The sequence below is a fragment of the Antechinus flavipes genome, chromosome 3, assembly GCF_016432865.1.
Source record: "Antechinus flavipes isolate AdamAnt ecotype Samford, QLD, Australia chromosome 3, AdamAnt_v2, whole genome shotgun sequence".
In the NCBI taxonomy this organism is placed as follows: Eukaryota; Metazoa; Chordata; class Mammalia; order Dasyuromorphia; family Dasyuridae; genus Antechinus; species Antechinus flavipes.
Window position 1 is genome coordinate 147609730 of NC_067400.1, and position 21694 is coordinate 147631423.

Here is a 21694-nt window from a genome sequence, read left to right on the forward strand (position 1 = left end):
ATTTGGAAGTATGCCCAAAGGGATATCAAACTGTGCATACCCTTTGATCCAGCAGTTTCTCTACTGGGTCTGTATCCCAAAGAGATCATAAAAAAGGAAAAGGGACCCACATGTATAAAAATGCTTGTAGCAGCCCTTTTTGCAGTGACAAGGAACTGGAAACTGAGTAGATGCCCATCAGTTGGGCAATGGCTGAGTAAGTTAAGATATATAAAAGTAATGGATTATTATTGTTCTATAAAAAATGATGAACAGGATGATTTTAGAAAGATCTGGAAAGATTTACATGAACTGACACTAAGTGAAACTACAGAATCAGGAAAACAGCGTACACAGCAACAGTAAAATTGTGCAATGATCAGCTATGACAGACTTGCTTCTTCAGTAATCCAAGGCAATCCTAGTAAACTCTGAATGGAAAATGCTACTCATATACAAAAAGAGAACTGTGGAGACTGAATGTAAATCAATATATTACGATCACTTTTTTTTTTCTTTTTCTTGGTTTTTTTCCCCCTTTTGTTCTGATTTTTCTCTCCCAACATGATTCATAAGGAAATATGCAAAAAAAAATTTAATGTGTATATGTAACCCCCCCAAAAGTTGTTTCTACATGTAATTGAGGAAAACAAAAATTAATTAAAATAAACTGCTTTAGGGGAAAAAATTAAAATCAATACAAAGAGAAAGCACACTTAGAATCAAATGAGATGGAATGAAATTCTGAGTACAAATGGCTTTCTTAAAGACTTTAGCCAGGGAGAATAAATGGTAGGGCAGGTAGGATCAAATGAATTTTGTTTTTGTTTTTGTTTAGGGATGGGGAAAACACAGACTTGTTTGTAGATAGCAGGGAAGGAGCTGATAGATAAAAGAGAAATTAGAGATTGCCAAGAGGATGGAGCAGACAGCAGGGATGTTTTGCTAGAGATGGAAGGTGATGCGATCAAGGGTTCATGCCAAGAAGTGTGTCCTGGTAGTGCTAGATAAGGGACAGCAGTGTCCCTGCCACTTCTAGAGTATCCCTTTACCACCATTGCACAGCAATTCCTTCTTCTCCTCTGAGGATTATAATAGTATAATTCATTACCCAATCCCTATATGATCTATAGAACAAGAAACATTCCAACTCCTCCCACCATGATGAGTGAGGTCTAAATGCTTTTATATTTGTAATAATTCACTATCAGAAAGGGTGGGGAAAGATGCAGGAAGTATTTTTTTGGGGGAAAAGAAGTATTTCTCATTTTACAGCAAATCATGTAATGGAATTTCAACCATTAATTGGAATAAAAACTTTTGTATCACCTTTATTATTAACAGGTGGGAACCGGGTCTCAGTGAGTGCCAAAAAATGAAATGAGTGAAAAAGGGAGAGGATGAAGATTAAAATTTTGTTAACAATGGAGGAGGCATTCCAAAGAGCAAAATGGGAGGAGCCTGTAGATCCAGAATAGAATACATGTGAGAAGAGGGAAGGTAAGATTGAGGAATATGGAAGGAAAGGTAGCTGGAGATGGGGGGCAGGATTTGCCCATCAGAAATCTGGTGTTCAAAATGTTTAGGAAGGGGGAAGAATGAGATGGTGGGAGTATGTTAATTATTGAGGAAAGAGCCCAGGTCCACTGACGTTCACTGAGGGAGGCAGATGATTAACAATCATAGATACTGCTTATATAGGATTTATTATGTACCAGGGACTGTGCTAAGCACTTTATAATTCTCATTTGATCTTCACATTACCCTTGAAAGGAATGTACATGGTTATTGTTAGTCTCATTTTACAAATGAGGAAACTGAGGCAAACTTTAAGTGATTTGTCCAGTTACATAGCTAACAAATATCTGAGGCTAGATTTGAACACAGGTTCCTGGTTCCTGGCTCAACACTCCATCCACTGCACCATGAGGTGTCCTGATTAGATAGTTCAGTCTTCCTTTGAAGTTCAGCCTCATGACAGGTGGTGATGTTTCTGCCTCAGGTGAAGGCAGATATTACAGAGCTGAAAAAAAAAATGAGGGTGGGGGAGATTTGATTATTGTTCATCAGATGGTCTCTGCAGCACTGGAGAAGGCTCACAGGAAGCTAGACACAAGTAGCCAAGATTCAGGACTGGTGCAAGATATTGGTAATGGTCCTATAACAAAGACAGGGGAAACAGGTAGGGGGTGTGGGGCTGACATTGAAACACTGAATATTTCTGTCTTTGATTATCATATAATGTGGAGATATAATGGCAACCCATCCAAACTCTTTTGCATGTTCTTGTTCATTCTCTATCCAAATTATTGTTCTGACAAAGCTGGTGTCAAAGATGGAACACCCATGTTTTCCCTGTTTCCTCAATATCTGAATTGTTTGCACACACAGATGCACCGGGAGGCAATGTTGTGAAGCATCCACATCAGGCTGCCCAACTTCATTCATAATCTAATCAATTTAGATAGTCTCTAAGACTGTGGGACATTTACAAAAGGCATTTATATAAAACAAATATGTGAGAGTCACCAATGAGTCCATTGAGAAAACTCACTTTTCTAATCAAACCCTGGAGAAATACTCTCATATTAGGCACAGATAAATTAGCTCACATACTTTTGCCCAATATCTTTATGATTCTTGGAACTAATTCAGTTCCAAGAATGGCTTGAGGATATTTCTGCATCCAGTAATTAATCTCCACAATATGTGCTAAATTTATATCACTAAACCAACTTTCACATGTGTTTCCCTTTATCATATTTCCCACTGTCACAATATTATGTCACTTAAACCGTCAGCAAACAATAAACGCTAAATGACGTGTAAAAAAAATTCAATGAGACAGAAGAAATGTCAAAAATGTTTTACTAGAAAATTGTTTATGTAAACATAAACTAGAAATGTTAAAAATCTAAATAATGTTTCCCATCATAAGCAGTTAGTTAGAAGAACTGATGTTAAAAGACTTGAATTTAATGGTATAAAAGAAATTTTAAAAATGAAAAACAAAAATTTTTGATTTCTATTTTTTCTTTACTTTTTTTTTAATTTTTATTTAATAATTACTTTATATTGACAGAATCCATGCCAGGGTAATTTTTAAATTTTTGATTTCTAAAAAAGAACACTTTAAAAAAATATTTAAGTTCAATGATATGTACAAAGTATGCTCCAAAAATATTTGTTGAATGAATGTTTTAAGTTTCTAGTTTCATATACATTTTGGTCATGAATATAGATATTATACATATATATATACACATATGAAGTGTTTATTATATTTTAAATAGAATAAAAAGCATGAATATATCATTAAAAACATTGATATAATGATTTTGTAAATATAAAACAAAAGTGAGACTTGCAATACATTTCCTCTTCAACTTAAAATTTTTTTTGGAGTTAAAATAACTAATTTAGAAAATAACTTTAGTTAAAAAAAAATTAAACATACAAATCTTACATTCCTATTAAAAAATATAATCTTTTGGAAGTTTTTAAATTACACAGTAACTTTAATGAAGTTAATTATTAAAAATCAAGTACCAAAATTTAAAAGTGCTTAAAATGTTTCCAACTTGTTCCAACTTTATTGCTTTGCACAGACAGGTATTTCTCATTTTATGGTAAATCATGTAATGGAATTTCAATCATTAATTGGAATAAAAACTTACTCTGTATTACCTTAAAATTCTAATTTATAACAATCCCCAGCAAAGGGAACTAGATCCATAGCAAATTCACTGTGTAAGAGAAGAGGACAAACCCTGCAAGTGATGCCTTCCCTACTGCCAAGATTGATTTCTGAGCTATTAGACCATTTATGAAGCAAGCCTCTGACTGATGAACTTTTAAACCAAGGAATGGACTCTCTCCTTGTAGATACAGTTGTTAAATTGTGCATCTCTACACTTCATTCATCTCATTTTCTATTGTTATTCCTATTGTGCAGAAAAGTAGCATCATCTTTGGAGAACACAATTGGCAATAGAACAAAATTCCATCAAGTCAGTTCAAAACGTGATTCTTCTATGAACTGAGAATACCTATTATTTATAACATAATTCTGTCCTTGAGATTTTGTGCAAAAACACCCGAATCTACTTTCAAAAGGAAAGAAGATTCTGTTTGGTAAATTGGATTTTAAATTAAGTATCTATGAGGTAGAACGATTTTCTTCTTTTCTCTCCATAAATGTTTCTTCTTATAAAATGTTTATTCCACAGGAAAGGGCTCCAAAGCTTTTTCTGCATTCTTCCAGTTGTGAAAATTCTCTTTGTACCATTCAACTGATATGAAAAAGAAAGAATTTTAACTTTTCTTGTATATTTAAACACACAATATTTGAAGATTATGCTGCCTGCCATAATTTTTAACACTTTAAAAATTTTTTCTTCACATCAACCAACTTGCTAAATTATCTTTTAAAAAAATCTAGTTATGTGTTACCATTATTTAGTTACTTGAACATACAACATATAATACCCACACACTTATATAGGTATGTCATATATGTGATAATCAATATTATATATATATTTTAAAAAATAGCACAAGTAAATTATATCTCAGGGCACTGAAAACCTGTAGATGCAGACTACTAAATCTCTGTGGTCAACTTCAAGGAATCCTGATGAATGGGAAAGTCATTGCAAAACTAATTAAGAACTAAAACCCATCACAGAACAAAAGAGCAAATGACTATAACAATCTAGTATTTGACAAACCCAAGGGCCCCACCTTTTGGGATAAGAATTCACTATTTGAAAAAAACTGCTGGGAAAATTGGAAACTAGCATGGCAGAAAGTAGGCATAGACCCACACCTAACACTGTATACAAAGATAAGGTCAAAATGGGTTCATGATCTAGACACAAAAAATGATACTATAAACAAATTAGAAGAACATAGGATAGTTTACCTCTCAGATTTGTGGAAGAAGGAATTTATGACCAAAGAAGAACTAGAGATCATTAATGATCATAAAATAGATAATTTTGATTATATTAAGTTAAAAAGGTTTTGTACAAACAAAACTAATGCAGACAAGATTGGAAGGGAAACAATAAATTGGGAAAACATTTTTACTTCCAAAGGATCTGATAAAGGCCTCATTTCTAAAATATATAGAGAATTGGCTCAAATTTATAATAGTTCAATACATTCTCCAACTGATAAATGATCAAAGGATGAACAGACAATTCTCAGATAAAGAAACTGAAACTATTTGTAGCCACATGAAAAGGTGCTCCAAATCACTATTGATCAGAGAAATGCAAATTAAGACAACTCTAAGATACCACTACACACCTGTCAAATGGACTAATGTGACAGGAAAAGATAATGAGAAATGTTGGAGGGGATGTGGGAAAACTGGGATACTGATATATTGTTGTTGGAGTTGTGAACGGATCCAATCATTTTAAAGAACAATTTGGAACTATGCTCAAAAAGATATCAAACTGTGCATACCCTTTGATACAGCAGTGTTTCAACTGGGATTATATCCCAAAGAGATCTTAAAGAAGGGAAAGGGACCCACATGTGCAAAAATGTTTGTGGCAGCCCTTTTTGTAGTGGTAGGAAACTGACTGGAAGCCCATCAATTGGAGAATGGCTGAATAAATTGTGGTATATGAATGTAATGGAATATTATTGTTTTGTAAGAAATGACCAGCAGGATAATTTCAGAAAGGCCTAGTGAGACTTACATGAATTGATTCTAAGTGAAATGAGCAGAACCAGGAGATCATTATACATGGCAACATCAAGACTATAAAATGATCAATTCTGATGGACGTGGCCCTCTTCAACAATGAGATGATTCAAACCAATTCTACTTGTTCAGTGATGAAAAGAACCATCTACACCCAGAGAAAGAACTATAGGAACAGAATGTGGAACACAACATAATATTCTCACTCTCTCTGTTGCTGTTTGTTTGCATTTTGTTTTCTTTCTCAGTTTTTCTTCCTTCTTGATCTGATTTTTCTTGTGCAGAAAGATAACTGTATAAATATGTATACATATATTGGATCTAACATATATTTCACCATATTTAACATGTATTGGACTATCTGCCAGCTAGAGGAGAGGGTAGGGAGAAGGAAGAGAAAATTTGGAATAAAAGGTTATGCAAGGGTCAATGTTGGAAAAATCACCCATGCATATACTTTGTAAATAAAAAGCTTTAATTAAAAAAAGAACTAACACCCACATTGTCACATTGTACCAGGGAAAAAGTAGAAGCTTTAAACTATAGGTAGAGCACCTCTGAGCTCATTTACTAGGTAAAATTCCAGAATGGATTATTAAAGAGATGATTTCTCAGCATTTAGAAAGAGGTAAGATATGCAATAAAAAGAGCTCCTCAAGAACAAATCATTCCATATCAACCTTATTTCCTTTTCTGACAATTTTACTAAAGTTAATCAAAACAATGATATAGATAAGTAGTTCTCTATGGCAAGAGGCAGCAAGAACTAGTGGAAAAGACTAACCTTAAGTTCAGGAAGCACTGGGTTCAAGTTCCTGTTCTGACACAAACCAGTGGTGACCTAGACAAGTCCTCTCTACTACTCTAAATTGCATAATAGTCACTGATCTGCTCTGGTGGAAGGGAGTTCCCTCACACCAATGAAATCAGAACCCCAATCTCCCCACCAAGGGAAAAAAAGGTTATAGCATGACATTTGACAAGATCTCTTTAATTCTAAATTTAGGAGGTGGTGGGACTGATTGAATGTCCAGATCCAAAAAAGAGTGATTAATGAATGATCATTCTTAATCTGGAGGACAACATTTAGTGAAATGTCACAAGTTTGGACTTTTGGTCAGGTTCTTAACATTTTTAACAGTGATTCTGGTGAAAACACAGCAAATTTATTAAAACTGTGTTTGCCATGAAGTTAAGAAGACTTGTTAATATGATGGATGATAATATTAAGCCCCTGAAGTTTCAACTCATTATTCATTCTTTCCAAAAAACAAAAAGATGAAATTTAATAAGATAAATTTAGAGTCCTATAGTGGACACCGAAAGGAGCTATGTAACACATTATTAAATGTCTTTAAGAAGAATTTGAATGACAACTGATTAGCAAATGCTATAAGATTCTTGCTTGTGCAGGGATGTATAGCATCTGAAATTGAAAGATTTTATTATTCAAATCTAGCTTTATAGTATTCTTAAAATGTATCACATTTTCCTTTTCTACAAAATCCTAAGCTAACTCCAGAAAAAAAGTATTTAAAAACATACTTGTTTTCCTTATTCCTTCTTTCCAGGGAACTTTAGGTCTCCATCCTAAACCATGAATTTTTTCTGATTTCATGGGGTATCTCATATCATTGGAAGGTCTAAGAAAAAAATAACAACAAAAACAACAGAGTAAACAAAACAATAGACAACGATAAATAATAGAGTAAAAAAAAACCAATGACATTTAAATTTAAATCTCATATCAATTATCAATTGTAACTTTAAAAGATGTATAATGCCCATGACAATATCATCACAAATTCAGAATTTTAAGTACCATTAATCAACAATCCTGGCCTTTTTTTTTTTTTTTTTTTTTTGGTCAAGAAAACTGGGGTTAAATGACTTGCCCAGGGTCACACAGCTAGGAAGCATCTAGCCATATTTGACCTCAGGTCCTCCTGATTCCAGGGCTAGTGCTTCACTCACTGGGTTATCTAGTTGCCCCCTTGGACTTTTTTTTTTTCCTAAACCATAACTTTTAAAGTAAATTTTGGCCAGAATTTTACCTATGCACACTCATTTATTTACAGACAAAAGACTGCATATACTGTCCAAGGACCTAAGTAAAAGAGCAGGAACATCAAACCATCATAGATACAGAGTTGGAAGGGATCTTAGACTTACAGAGTTCAATTCCCATTTATAGAGAGCAGAAACTGAGGCACAAAGAAATTGATTAGTGGTTTTTGCCCAAAAATCATAGACATAAATGGCAAAGTCAGCACCTGAATTCTGGTCATCTGACTCCAATGCTTAATGAGTACTCTTTCTATTACACCAAGCTACCTCTTCTCCTATGGGACAAAATTTCAAACTTGGACTTGCGATTGAATCCTATGTCCTTATCTATGAAGGCTCACAGAGGAATAATAGTTTTATTTCAGAAGACTATGGGGACTGAATGCAGATCAAAACATAGTATTTTCACCTTTTTTATTATCGTTTGCTTGCTTGTTTTTTTTTTCCCCTCATTTTTCCCCCTTTTTTATTTGAATTTTCTTGTGCAACAAGATCAACGTAGAAATATGTTTAAAAGAACTGCACATATTTAACATATTGGATTATTTGCTGTCTAGGAGAAAGGAATGGAGGGAAGGGAGGGAGAAAAATTTGGAACACAAGGTTTTGAAAGGATGAATGTTGAAAACTATCTTTGCATGTATTTTGAAAATAAAAAGCTATTATTAAAAAAAAGGCACTTATTAATTTTCTACTCAATAGATGTATGAAGTAAAACTGAATGACAAGTAGCCAGGTATTCTGTATTATTCTGCTTAAAAAAAAAAAAAAAACTGGTTTGCTTTCAGACTAGACAGTCTTCAATATTCCTTCCAACTTTGAGTTTCTATGACTCTGTGACATGCTAAGGCTGCCTACTTTTATCACAAGATCTTTTTCCTATCATTAAACTATGGTGGGATAAGAAAAAATATATAAATCTATGATTTATGGTTGTAGGGGTTCAGGATGAGCTATTTGCATGTATTCTGAAAAAAGAATAAGGGGCTTAAATCTCACATGCTCTTACTTTAATTATTATTATATATAAAATATTCTTCAGAGTAAGAGTTAAAAACCAGGGATGACCTTTTAGAAATGACAATCTTTATAAATCTGATAAAATTTCATTTGGCTGGGATGATTTCAATGTTGTTCTATGTAAAAAGGAAATTGGATGACTTAAGTCTTAAAATTTTGAAGACTTTACAAATACTGAAGACTTATGAGATGATTCAGGCCAGTTCCAAAAACCTTGTGATGAACACAGAGCTATTTATACCCAGAGAGAGGAATATGGGAATTGAGTGTGGATCACAACATAACGTTTTCACTTTTTTTGTTGTTTGCTTGTATTTTATTCTCTCTTTTTTTTTTCCTTTTGGATCTTTCTTGTGCAGCAAGATAATTATATAAATATATCTGCATCTATTGGTTATAACATATATATCTTAATATGTTTAATATATATTGGATTACCTGCCATCTAGGGGAGACAGTAGGGAGAAGGGGAGAGGGGGGAATTGGAACTCAAGGTTTTGCAACGTTCAATGTTGAAAACTATCTTTGCATGTATTTTGAAAATAAAAAGCTATTATTAAAAAAAAGGCACTTATTAATTTTCTACTCAATAGATGTATGAAGTAAAACTGAATGACAAGTAGCCAGGTATTCTGTATTATTCTGCTTAAAAAAAAAAAAAAAACTGGTTTGCTTTCAGACTAGACAGTCTTCAATATTCCTTCCAACTTTGAGTTTCTATGACTCTGTGACATGCTAAGGCTGCCTACTTTTATCACAAGATCTTTTTCCTATCATTAAACTATGGTGGGATAAGAAAAAATATATAAATCTATGATTTATGGTTGTAGGGGTTCAGGATGAGCTATTTGCATGTATTCTGAAAAAAGAATAAGGGGCTTAAATCTCACATGCTCTTACTTTAATTATTATTATATATAAAATATTCTTCAGAGTAAGAGTTAAAAACCAGGGATGACCTTTTAGAAATGACAATCTTTATAAATCTGATAAAATTTCATTTGGCTGGGATGATTTCAATGTTGTTCTATGTAAAAAGGAAATTGGATGACTTAAGTCTTAAAATTTTGAAGACTTTACAAATACTGAAGACTTATGAGATGATTCAGGCCAGTTCCAAAAACCTTGTGATGAACACAGAGCTATTTATACCCAGAGAGAGGAATATGGGAATTGAGTGTGGATCACAACATAACATTTTCGCTTTTTTTGTTGTTTGCTTGTATTTTATTCTCTCTTTTTTTTTTCCTTTTGGATCTTTCTTGTGCAGCAAGATAATTATATAAATATATCTGCATCTATTGGTTATAACATATATATCTTAATATGTTTAATATATATTGGATTACCTGCCATCTAGGGGAGACAGTAGGGAGAAGGGGAGAGGGGGGAATTGGAACTCAAGGTTTTGCAACGTTCAATGGTAAAAAATTATCCCTGCATATGATTTGAAAATAAAAAGCTTTTTAAAAAAATACAGAAAATTTTAACTCACTACCAGTACTTTAATCCATTTCTTACCTATCATCAACATAATCAACCCAATTTTCCATTTCAGAGTCTGAACTGGTCTCTTTGATCTGTCAAAAAAGGAGAATGATTTAATTCACATTATAACAGGATGTAAAACATGATTAATTTAAAAAAGAATACATATCCCAAAGAAGGACAAAAAAGGAGGCACATCTATAATAAAAAAACATCTAAATTATTTGTTACGTAGCCTGAAAATGATTGGATCAGGGTTAAGTAACTTGCTCAGGATCACACAGCTGTCTGAGCTGACTTCAGAGCCAGTGCTCTCACCACAGAACCATCTAGTTGCCCTGATACATCACTTTTTTTTTCCTTAACAAATCTTTTATTCAAGTATAAAATATTGTCTCTCTCTCTCTCTTTTTAATGGAATCAGGGTTGGGGAGAATTTGATTGGCTTTTGTTTTTAACTCAATTTCTTTCCATCATCCTTAATACCAACAATGACAAATGAGGATCGGTAACACAAAAGTGTGAATTGAATACCTAAAATTATTATATTTTCTATAAATACATTTTCAGACAGTTTATTCAAGTGCTCATTTTTCTATAACTAATTAATTCTATTAATTAAGAACTTAACTGTAAAAATCCTGTCTTTTTATACTTACCAATTGTATCAACTCTTTGGCAAGTTGTGCAACTGACATCTCAAAGTTGGTTCCAATGTTATAAATTTCACCTGGTTTCCCTTTCTTTAGAACTGTGAGAAAGGCTTCTACTACATCAGCAGCATAAAGGAAATTTCTTTTTTGGAGTCCTGAACCATGAATGCAACTAAAAAGATTAAATAAAATTCAATCATGTATCATAATCAACTGAACATTTTTACTATAAAAATAGCAAAAAATGTTCCTGGGTGCTGATTTACAGGAGAATTAAATATTTTCTTAGATTCCCTATATTAAGAAAGAAGCCAGAGACCCAGACATCATAGTGTCAAGAGGACTTCCAAAGTGACTATTAGTCTTAAATGATTCTTTCAGGTTTTCTGACATAACATCAGGATTACAGGATGCTTTCTTAGGGAAATATGCTCCTATTTTATTAATTTTCATATCAGAAATGTATCCTGTAAATGCATCCAGTTCTAACCACAAGGTGAACATAAAGTTAAATTATATGTAAAGAGAAAATCAAAACTCCGATATCAGTGACTGAAATAAAACAGAATTAATTTAACCCCCAAAATTAATTGATTCATTAGTTCCCATTAAAAAATAAGGAGGACAATGGGAATTAGTAGCAACCATTATCAAAAATTAATAAGTCATTACACACTAACGTGTAATGTTAGAACATCTAGAGGTAGGAATGAGGAGGCAGAGAGAATTAAAAAAAGGAAGATTACATACCATTTTCTGTTGTGTTGCAATAAAGATATAAATTTTGGAATAACCTAAAGAAAATATTTACCATTATTTCTGAGTTTAGAAGTAATTAGGTCCCATTCGTATTTACTTGACTTTTCCCATAAGATTAGCTATTGTTATGATGTATATGCATATGAAGCATTACGCATAATCTGCTTCATTACTAAAAATGTGTATTTTGAATCTCCGTTAGTGAGCTTTTTTTTTTTTTTTTAAATGTGGGAAGTCTATGAAAAGGCACTATTATACATCTAAGTTTTCTCAGAACTCTAAGAATAGTTGAGACTACTTTATATCATATACTAATTATATCTGGGACAAATAACAGAGAGTCACTACATCATAACAAATCCAATTTTTTTGTGGCAAAAGAGAAAAAAAAAAGGTTTCTGGAAAATTCAAAAATAAAATACTTCACAGGATGTAACCCTTAAATGTGATTTCTTATATTAAAAAAATTCTGATTTTATAAGTTGAAAAAGTATAATATACAGGGCAAAAGAAAACTGCTACTTTCTAATAACTGCAATTCTGTCTGAAATACGCTAAAGCTAGCCTTTAATCTCTAAAGTGGCATGACCTTATTTGAAATGTGGCCAATATAACCATATGAAAAATGGAAACAGTTAGGTTCTTCAGATCCTATTTTAAGTTCCTTGAACTAGAAAGCAGACATTACACAATGCAATTAATTTGTGTTTAAGATACCATTGTCTAAATTTACTTAAATTTAAGTTTCAAATTTTTTTCTGACTGGTACAAGGATGATAATTTTGATAAGAAGGCAAAGAGGTAGGTTAAACAATATCTAGACGGAGGTGTGGACACAGACTGAACAAAGTTATAAACAATTTATATTTCACATTGAAAAACAAAACCAATGCTAGAAATGTCAACTGGAACCTAAACTTACCTTTTCTGGATATTGATGTGGTCCGTAAACATTACTGCTCCTTGTGATAACAACTGGAAACTTCAAAATATACAAGATAGAGTTATTAAAGAGGTGTTGTAAGCTTAAGACTTTTTTTTTTAAAGGTATCTGATTTTACATTAATCTCCCTGCATATTACAAACTATTTAATGCATAAACTACCAAAAAATAGAGACAGAGTGAAGTTAAGTGGAGGTCACCTAGGTAAAGAAATAGCAGAGTTCAAATTTGAAGCTAGTCCCTGACTCTAAAAAAACAATGATCATCTACTACAAATTCAGTTCTCTAACCAGATTAAAATGCCAAAATAAACAAAAATAAATACAAATCAGATCATGTTAATTTGTGATTTTCTAAATCACAATGTAGCTACATGGACGTATGTCTATTTGAGATTGACAACACTGCACCTCTAGAATTGTGCTAAACCTTTAAACTTCAAGTTAGATCTTTACACGTGCTACACAAATCTCCTTTTCTAGGGAAAAAATGGAAAATAAAGACTGTTATAAACTATTTGAAAACAATTCTTCAAACATACAAAAAGCACATCTTACAATCTAAATAATAAAGGCAGAGAAGAATGATGGTAGTAAATTACAAGACCTGGAGAGAGGGGAGAAATAGTTGCCCATCAACTGGGAAAAAGATCAACACTGATGTTATATATATTTAATTGAACTTTATTGTTTTAAAAAGTGACCAGATGAAGAATTCTAAGAAATTTGTGAAAATTTTCACAAATCTATAGTGAAATAAGCAAAACCAAGAAAACAATTTATATAATGACCATAATTTTGTAGAGGTATAAACAACATTGAAAAACTTAAGATCACTGAACAATACAGTGCAGAGGTATAAACAACACTGAAAAACTTAAGATCACTGAACAATACAGTAATTAATCATGACTTTGAGATATTGATGATGAAGCATGCCTAATGCAGGGAGGGAACCAGAAATGCAAAAATGAGGTATAAGTTTTGGGAGATGATCAATGTTTAGAAATATTTATTTGTTGAAAATTCGATTGAGAAATGGGAAATGACACAGTGATGTTTTTACAGTGAAAGGTAGTTAAACTACACATTTGAATTCATTTAAGTTCTCTGAGCCGCATGTCCTCATCTATAAAATGGGAACAATACCTCCAACACCTATCTTACAGGATTCTTGTAAGAATTACATGAAATAATATATGTAAAAGCACTTCAGGATTTTCTCCCCTTATTCTCCATTCATTGGACAGTAAGTAATGTACAAATGACCTCATTTAAATGTTTTTATTAAATCAATATTAAAATAAGTGAAAATTAAATTGCAAAGTAACTATAATTAATTTAAATACATAACATTAAATTCCAATCAGCATTTTTAAATATCTTTGTTTTCATTCACTTTTTTCATATGAATGTAATTAATATGTACTCATCTTCTGGTTCTGTCTTTTTTCACTCCTTTTTAAAAAAGTTTTGTTGGTTTTCATTTCATTTTTTTAAATAAAAGAGCATTTTTATATAAGTTATAAGAGAAGACAAGACTATAGATGACACCAAGTTTCTATAATCTTGCCTTTCTTTTTATGCATATTCAATATGTAACTTTCAAAGCTGTCTTGCTTGCCTGTGATTCCTTCTGTTGGGAGGCAAGGGGAAGATGAAGCAGTACTTTATACCTCTGTCTAATTCCCTCTTCCTCCCATGTAAAACAATGAAAATCTTAAAAAGCAAGAAAATCACCTGGGGCAGTTGGAATAAGTAATCCAAACTTATGTCCCTATAGCAGTATTATTTAGAAAATTATTATAGTACTGTGAACTGGATAGAAACAAATTTCATATCCAATAAGAATTACAGAGCAACTGTGAGCAATCCACTGGTTTTTTTTTTAATATTTTATTTTATTTTATAGTAACTTTATATTGACAGAATCCATGCCAGGATAATTTTTTTACAACATTATCCTTGCACTCGCCAATCCACTGTTTTTATGGGGAACCAAAAACATGGGCAAGAAGCAATTAATATTATCTCATGACTTCCTCAACCCATGGAATCCCAATATGAAAAGAAAGAACAAGATATCCTTTTTTTCCCCTCACCGTATCAGGATTTATTAGTTTACCTCTTTTGCTTGTAGGTATCAAAGTTTTGAAGTGGAAAATATAAAGCCTCCTTCATGAATGCTCATATCGTTTTTATGACACTATATGGTTTCAAATTTCCATATGGCATTTAATTTGAGAGGTCTATGGTCAATCAGAGGAGTATTATTCTTTAAATGTCATGTCATGTTTACTAATTAATCAGTCCTAAATCAGGATAAAATCAATGTACTTTTTGAAAGCACTGACGTGTCTACACATTTGTTTTTAAAGAACTTTGATTTTTTCAATAGCACAAGTACTTGTAACATCATCATTTTCATTTAATTTATCAAATTCTATTTCTAATGTTACAAAACTGAGCAATTAGTGATTTAAACACTGACATGTACAAGAGCATGTATTCTCTATTTTGTTGACATAAATAGCAAATATGAGAATTGTTTCTTGGTTTTTCTTTTTTTTAACAACACATAACTTTGCTCAGCACCTGTCTCTTTATCTATAAATAAAAGATTAATGGTTGCTATTATATATAACTTTACAAATTTCTGAAATGAACACTTACCTTATATTGTTCCCAGTATGACTGTACAAAACATTCTGCAGCGGCTTTAGATGATGCATAAGGATTTGTAGGTTGTTTGGGTGAAGATTCATCAAACTCCTAATTTTAAAAAAAGGAATATTAAAGAGCTTTTAGCATATATGTCTATGCAAGAGAACTGTGAAGCACATAATAAACTTCCATCACATTAAAGAAATAAATGCTTATCTTAACTGGACTGAAACAAGATATTTTTAACTTCTGCTCAGTCATAAATTACAGTACAGACAAGGACTAACCTGGGATTTCAGATGCAGACTGGCCCCTTCTCTGCAACTTAAGAGTCTTAGAAAGTTGCTCTAAGGCTCTGGAAAGTTAGGTGACTTTCCTAGAGCCACAAAGCCTAGATTAGTCAGAGGCAGAATTTGAACTCATGTATACCTAACTCCAAGAACAACTTTGCTAGCCATTATAGCAAGCTGCCTCTCAAACAATGGCAAATGTTTACTACTGCAACATTTAAAAACAAATTCTTAGAAATACATTAACAGAGGTATAGCAATGATGGGCCAGTCGTGACAAGAGCATGATTGTCTCCAAGCTCTGATCATCATACTTTGCAAAGAAATTAGGGATAACTATTTGCCTATAAAATCTGACTACTCATCCAGATATTACAAAATCACGCTGATATTTTATTAGTAAGACTTTTAGATTGCTAGCCACCATTTAATACATTGCATATGGATTACAGGGACATAAACTCTCAAAAAAGAAAGCACTTTGGAGATTTAACTAGTGTCTAGACCTGATGCATAAATCCCTAATACGACATTACTAATAAATGGATATTTAGCTGCTATTTGATCACTAGGAACTCACTACCTTAAAGAAGCACTCGTTTCATCAGTAGAGATGTATGTTTGAAAGTTCTCTATGAAGAGCCAAAATCTGCTTTCCTGCACCTTCAGTTCACTGGTTTTAGTTTTGCCTTTTGAGGCCACAAAGAAACAAAATCCTGTTAAATATGTGATGATGCTTACCTCTCCCTCCAAACTCTTCCCTTTTTCAGTCTAAATATTCTCAGTTAATTCAACTGATATGATTTCAAGTGCAAGTTCCCCTCTGAGTACCTTCCAGATTATAAATGACTCTCTTAAAATGTGTCCATAACAATGCAGAATACAACAGATTTAATATTCTTCTTGATCTAAACCCTATATTCCAACGGATGAAGCTTAAGGTCATAATAGCATTTCTAGCACTCATATCACCCTGCTGGCTCATGTTAGGTTCAGAATCAATGAAAATTCAAGTACTTTTCAAGATTAGTTTAAATTTACCCAGATCTATTTCATCTTACACATTATCCATGGCTGTTCTTGCCCACCCAGTTTTTTCTATCTACATCAATTCTCCTCTAGCTTTGTGTTTATGACAGGTTCACAAAGTGCCCACTACGTGCTAAAACAAAGACAGTATGGACAGGAGAAGGGGTACTAGATATGAAGGCAGAGAATCTTATATTTAATTCCTCAATTTGGCCACATTATTCCCTTTGAGACTTTGAGTGAATTAACATCTCTGGATCTATTTCCTCATTTGTAAAATGTCTGAATAGCTGACTTTTTAGTTTTCTTCTAGTTCTAAACCCACGATCCAATGAAAATCTCTACTCGTTTGATCTTCTTATTTCCAGCCTTTCTTTCATCCAATCTAACAGATATATAACTACCAAAAACAGCATTCACTCATAAGAATAAAGTGGATTCTATAAATGTCAATTTTTATCAAATTCCTTACTTTTCATTACTTTATAAAAATCTATTCTTAAAAAGTTTAAAACAAAGCAGATAAAAATATAAAATTTCTTCCAAACTCACCTCATCAAGGCTACCTCCATATACTTCATCAGTGCTCACATATATGAATTTCTCTACTCCGGCTTCATAAGCAGCACTCACCAAAATATGGGTACCATAAACATTGACATAGGTAAATTCCAGGGCATGGACAAATGAAAGATCTTAAAAAAAAAAAAAATCAAAGTAAAATCACATGATATTCAGAACTTAATACAGAACAGAATGAACCAGAACATCAAGAATTACTACATAATTTCCAGAGATCAAAAGAAAAAGGAATCATACATGGGAGACTATAATCAGTGAAATGGTAGATTCTGACTTAAGAACAATAAACAAAAAATCTATTAAGAGAAATTCTCCACAATTACTATTTTAAAGTTTTACAAATTAAAATAAATTTATAACAACCATCTCTATATAAAGGGAAATTATTCCTAATATTGTAGAAAGATAACAATTATGTTTCTGGGTGAAAGTTAAAGAAAAACCTCATCCTTTAGGCAAGGACCCACACTTAACACCACATACCAAGATAAGATCAAAATGGGTCCATGACCTAGGCATAAAGAACGAGATTATAAATAAATTAGAGGAACATAGGATAGTTTATCTCTCAGACTTGTGGAGGAGAAAGAAATTTGTGACCAAAGATGAACTAGAGACCATTACCAATCACAAAATAGAAAATTTTGATTATATCAAATTAAAAAGCCTTTGTACAAACAGAACGAATGCAAACAAGATTAGTAGGGAAGTAACTAACTGGGAAAACATCTTTACAATTAAAGGTTCTGATAAAGGCCTCATTTCCAAAATATATAGAGAACTGACTCAAATTTATAAAAATCAAGCCATTCTCCAATTGATAAATGGTCAAAGGATATGAACAGACAATTTTCAGATGAAGAAATTGAAACTATTACCACTCACATGAAAGAGTGTTCCAAATCACTATTGATCAGAGAAATGCAAATTAAGACAACTCTGAGATATCACTACACTCCTGTCAGATTGGCTAAGATGACAGGAAAAAACAATGATGAATGTTGGAGGGGATGCGGGAAAACGGGGACATTGATGCATTGTTGGTGGAGTTGTGAACGAATCCAGCCATTCTGGAGAGCGATCTGGAATTATGCCCAAAAAGTTATCAAAATGTGCATACCCTTTGATCCAACAGTGTTTCTATTGGGCTTATACCCCAAAGAGATACTAAAAAAGGGAAGGGGACCTGTATGTGCCAAAATGTTTGTAGCAGCCCTGTTTGTAGTGGCTAGAAACTGGAAAATGAATGGATGCCCATCAATTGGAGAATGGCTGGGTAAATTGTGGTATATGAATGTTATGGAATATTATTGCTCTGTAAGGAATGACCAGCAGGATGAATACAGAGAGGCTTGGAGAGACCTACATGGACTGATGCTAAGTGAGATGAGCAGAACCAGGAGATCATTATACACTTCGACAACAATATTGTATGAGGATGTATTCTGATGGAAGTGGATTTCTCTGACAAAGAGACTTAACTGAGTTTCATTGGAGAAATGATGGACAGAAACAGCTACACCCAAAGAAGGAATACTGGGAAATGAATGTAAACTATTTGCATTTTTGATTTTCTTCCCGAGTTATTTTTACCTTCTGAATCCAATTCTCCCTGTGCAACAAGAGAACTGTTTGGTTCTGCAAATATGTATTGTATCTAGGATATACTGCAACATGTTTAGCATATATAGGACTGCTTGCCATCCTGGGGGGGGGGGAGGAGGGAGGGAGGGGAAAAAACGAAACATAAGTGATTGCAAGGGATAATGTCGTGTAGAAATTATCCTGGCATGGATTCTGTCAATGCGAAGTTATTATTAAATAAAATAAAATTTATTATAAAAAAAAAAAACAAACAAAACAAAAAAAAAAAAAACAAACAAAAAAAAAAAAAAAAAAAAAAAAAAGAAAAACCTCATCCTTTTGGTATTCTCAGCCCTAGAGATTTGTATGAAAAACAAGGACCATGATTCCCACAGCTTCAAATGATTCCTCTCCAGTTTTGCTAAGAGGAACTGCTAGAAATGATCTGAGGGAAGCAGGAAATGATAAGATTTAAAATGAATTTTCTACCCTTAAACTAACTAAGAGATTCAAAGGACAGTTGAAGGGACCAAGTGTTTTTTAAAAACAGATTTTGTTTAAATGCTTAAAGGCTTTTACTAGCTAGTAAGCAGAGTTCAGGATGGCTGGGTCAAAATCAAAGGAGCTCAAGATGGCCTTTGGGCTATAAGCAAAAGGCTGTCAAACTGTTCCCACTTTCTAGAAGAAGTGACATTACACCTGAATGGCACCAGAAACCATGAATTGTTAAGCAGTAGCAGGCAAAACAGGGAGAGGAAAGCATTCAGACAGAGATAACTACAACAGAGGATTCATCCCCAAGAGAAACAGATGACATCACTAGAGGCAGCATCTGAAGCCAGAATTTTTCCAACCACTATGTACCCTCCATCACCACTTATGTAGCAACCTATGGGAGACTTTCATCTATATGAGAGAATTTACCTGGTAATTTATCTTGCTAATTTGAATGAATGTCCTTTTGCTGTACAATAGTGTCCTCTGTTTGCTATAATAAAGGTAAATACACTAGTGGAAGCTCATGAGTTAGTTTTATGCAGATGCTGTCTCAACAAATGCCTAATATTTGAAGGAGCTTTCTGGGGGTTTACATGCTAAATAATTAATTACTGATTCCTGGAAAATATGACTTTAATAGTAACAACAATAACAGCTAGCATTTGCTTCATTTTAAAGTTTACAAAGTGCTTTACAAATATCTCATTTGATCATCACAATAACCTGGGGGATAAGGAGATTGTTTTTTGTTAACCCATTTTACACGAGGAAACTAAAGAAGACTGTTAAATGATTTGCCCAGGTTCACTTAGCTAGTTAATGATTGTAGTTGGATTTGAACTTGGGTCTTCCTGAATCTACATTCAATAGTAGATTAATTGCTGGGACTCTGTGAAGGTGGAAAATGGGGGGGGGGGGAGGGAGAGGCGCGGAGGGGAGAGGGAGAGGGGGAGACAAACTTGGTATTAAGAGGCTATGAAAACACCAGTAAAGGTTGAAGAGAGCTAAGCCAAGGGATGAGATGGGGCTGGGATTTTTCTGGGTCTCTGGTTCAAGGGCATGGTTAAGTTAAGAGCTTAAGGGAGCCCTATGTTATCTTCTATATGACAAACTGTGGTAGTCATAGGAAAAGAAGGGTTATTTGACCAGGGCCCCTCAGATACAGGAGTAGAGCAACTGAGGCAGCTTTAGAAAGAATAGTATGCAATAGGATAACCCATGGCAGGATGAAGGGACAGGACAGGACAAAGGAGAGTACTTGTAGCAAGGAATGGCACTGTGCTGGATTGATTTATAATAGGCTGACATTAAGTTTTAATGAAATTTCAATCCAAAGGGATTAAAAAATTTGGAACACAAGGTTTTGCAATGGTGAATGTTGAAAATTATCTGTGCATGTTTTGAAAATAAAAATCTTAAAAAAAAAACATTATATGAAAGCTCTTAAACATACTAACAAAAATAGCTATGATACAAAAATTGCATGAATTGTGATATTTTCTTAAGAGATTTCTTAGGAAGACTTACCAACAACCTAATCTCAAAATTTAAAGACAGAATATTATTGAGGAATTTTTATTCCTCTTGTTCACAATAAGATAAATAATAAGGGCCTAAAGGACTTTGTCCCTGCCTTCTAAATTTGATGAACTGAAAAATCATACTAAAATAAAAAGAGAACTTGTTTCATATTCTATAACTCACATAGTACCTTGTATGGTTTTAGGAAGGAATTACTGCTTGAATGAAGAACATAAAAGACATAAACACAAGTCTATCAATATCAAAGATACATATTAACTTTTTGGAGTTTAAAAAAAAAAAATCCTAGCCCTTCATTACTATGTTCTACAGGAAATACTGAAGAAATGTTTTTTCTTTCACAAAATCAGTATAGAAATTTCTTTAAATAGGGATTTAAAATAAAGATTATCTGAAAATCTGCTGAACTTTATAAAAGTGACATGACTACACTTTCCCCAAGTGAAAGTCTATCTCCCTCTTCTGTTTTCCTTTACATCCCCCCTCTTGAATAACTTCTGAAATGATTGTTCTACAAGCCTGCAGATATACTACCTTCTTGTCTCCATTTTATAGAAATCTTTAAGACTCAGCTGAAGCACTATTATCTAATAAAACCTCTGCAGATTCTCACAACGAATAGTGTCCTTCTTTCAAAACCACTTTGTATCTATCATATATATACATACACACATATATAATATGCTTGCATTTGTATATATATGCATTGTGCATATATATTTGCATTTATTTCCTTTTTTATATACATGCTGTATGTATTTTTATATGTACATATTGTCTACCTCGTTTTACTGTAAGCTTCTTGCCAGTAAGGACTGTTTGCTTCTTTATAGTTGTATCTCCAGTGTTAGCTGAGTATTTATTACATAATTTGTCTT

General features: G+C 33.0%; 1 protein-coding gene across 2 annotated transcripts in view; it reads right to left on the reverse strand.

Annotated features, from left to right (window-relative positions):
• Positions 1-1280: 1280 nt before the first annotated feature.
• Positions 1281-21694, reverse strand: part of TGDS (TDP-glucose 4,6-dehydratase) — a 29127-nt gene continuing 8713 nt past the window's right edge. Inside the window, exons 5-12 of one of the 2 annotated variants that reach the window (XM_051984007.1) lie at positions 17163-17305; positions 15301-15399; positions 12608-12667; positions 11677-11720; positions 10933-11098; positions 10307-10365; positions 7244-7341; positions 1281-2002 (exon numbers count right to left, since the gene is read on the reverse strand). In XM_051984007.1, the coding sequence (XP_051839967.1) occupies positions 1995-2002; positions 7244-7341; positions 10307-10365; positions 10933-11098; positions 11677-11720; positions 12608-12667; positions 15301-15399; positions 17163-17305 (677 nt within the window). In that variant the 3' untranslated portion in view covers positions 1281-1994. Of the gene's footprint in view, positions 4272-7243; positions 7342-10306; positions 10366-10932; positions 11099-11676; positions 11721-12607; positions 12668-15300; positions 15400-17162; positions 17306-21694 lie in introns of both variants that reach the window. The other variant, XM_051984006.1, reaches the window with a different exon arrangement.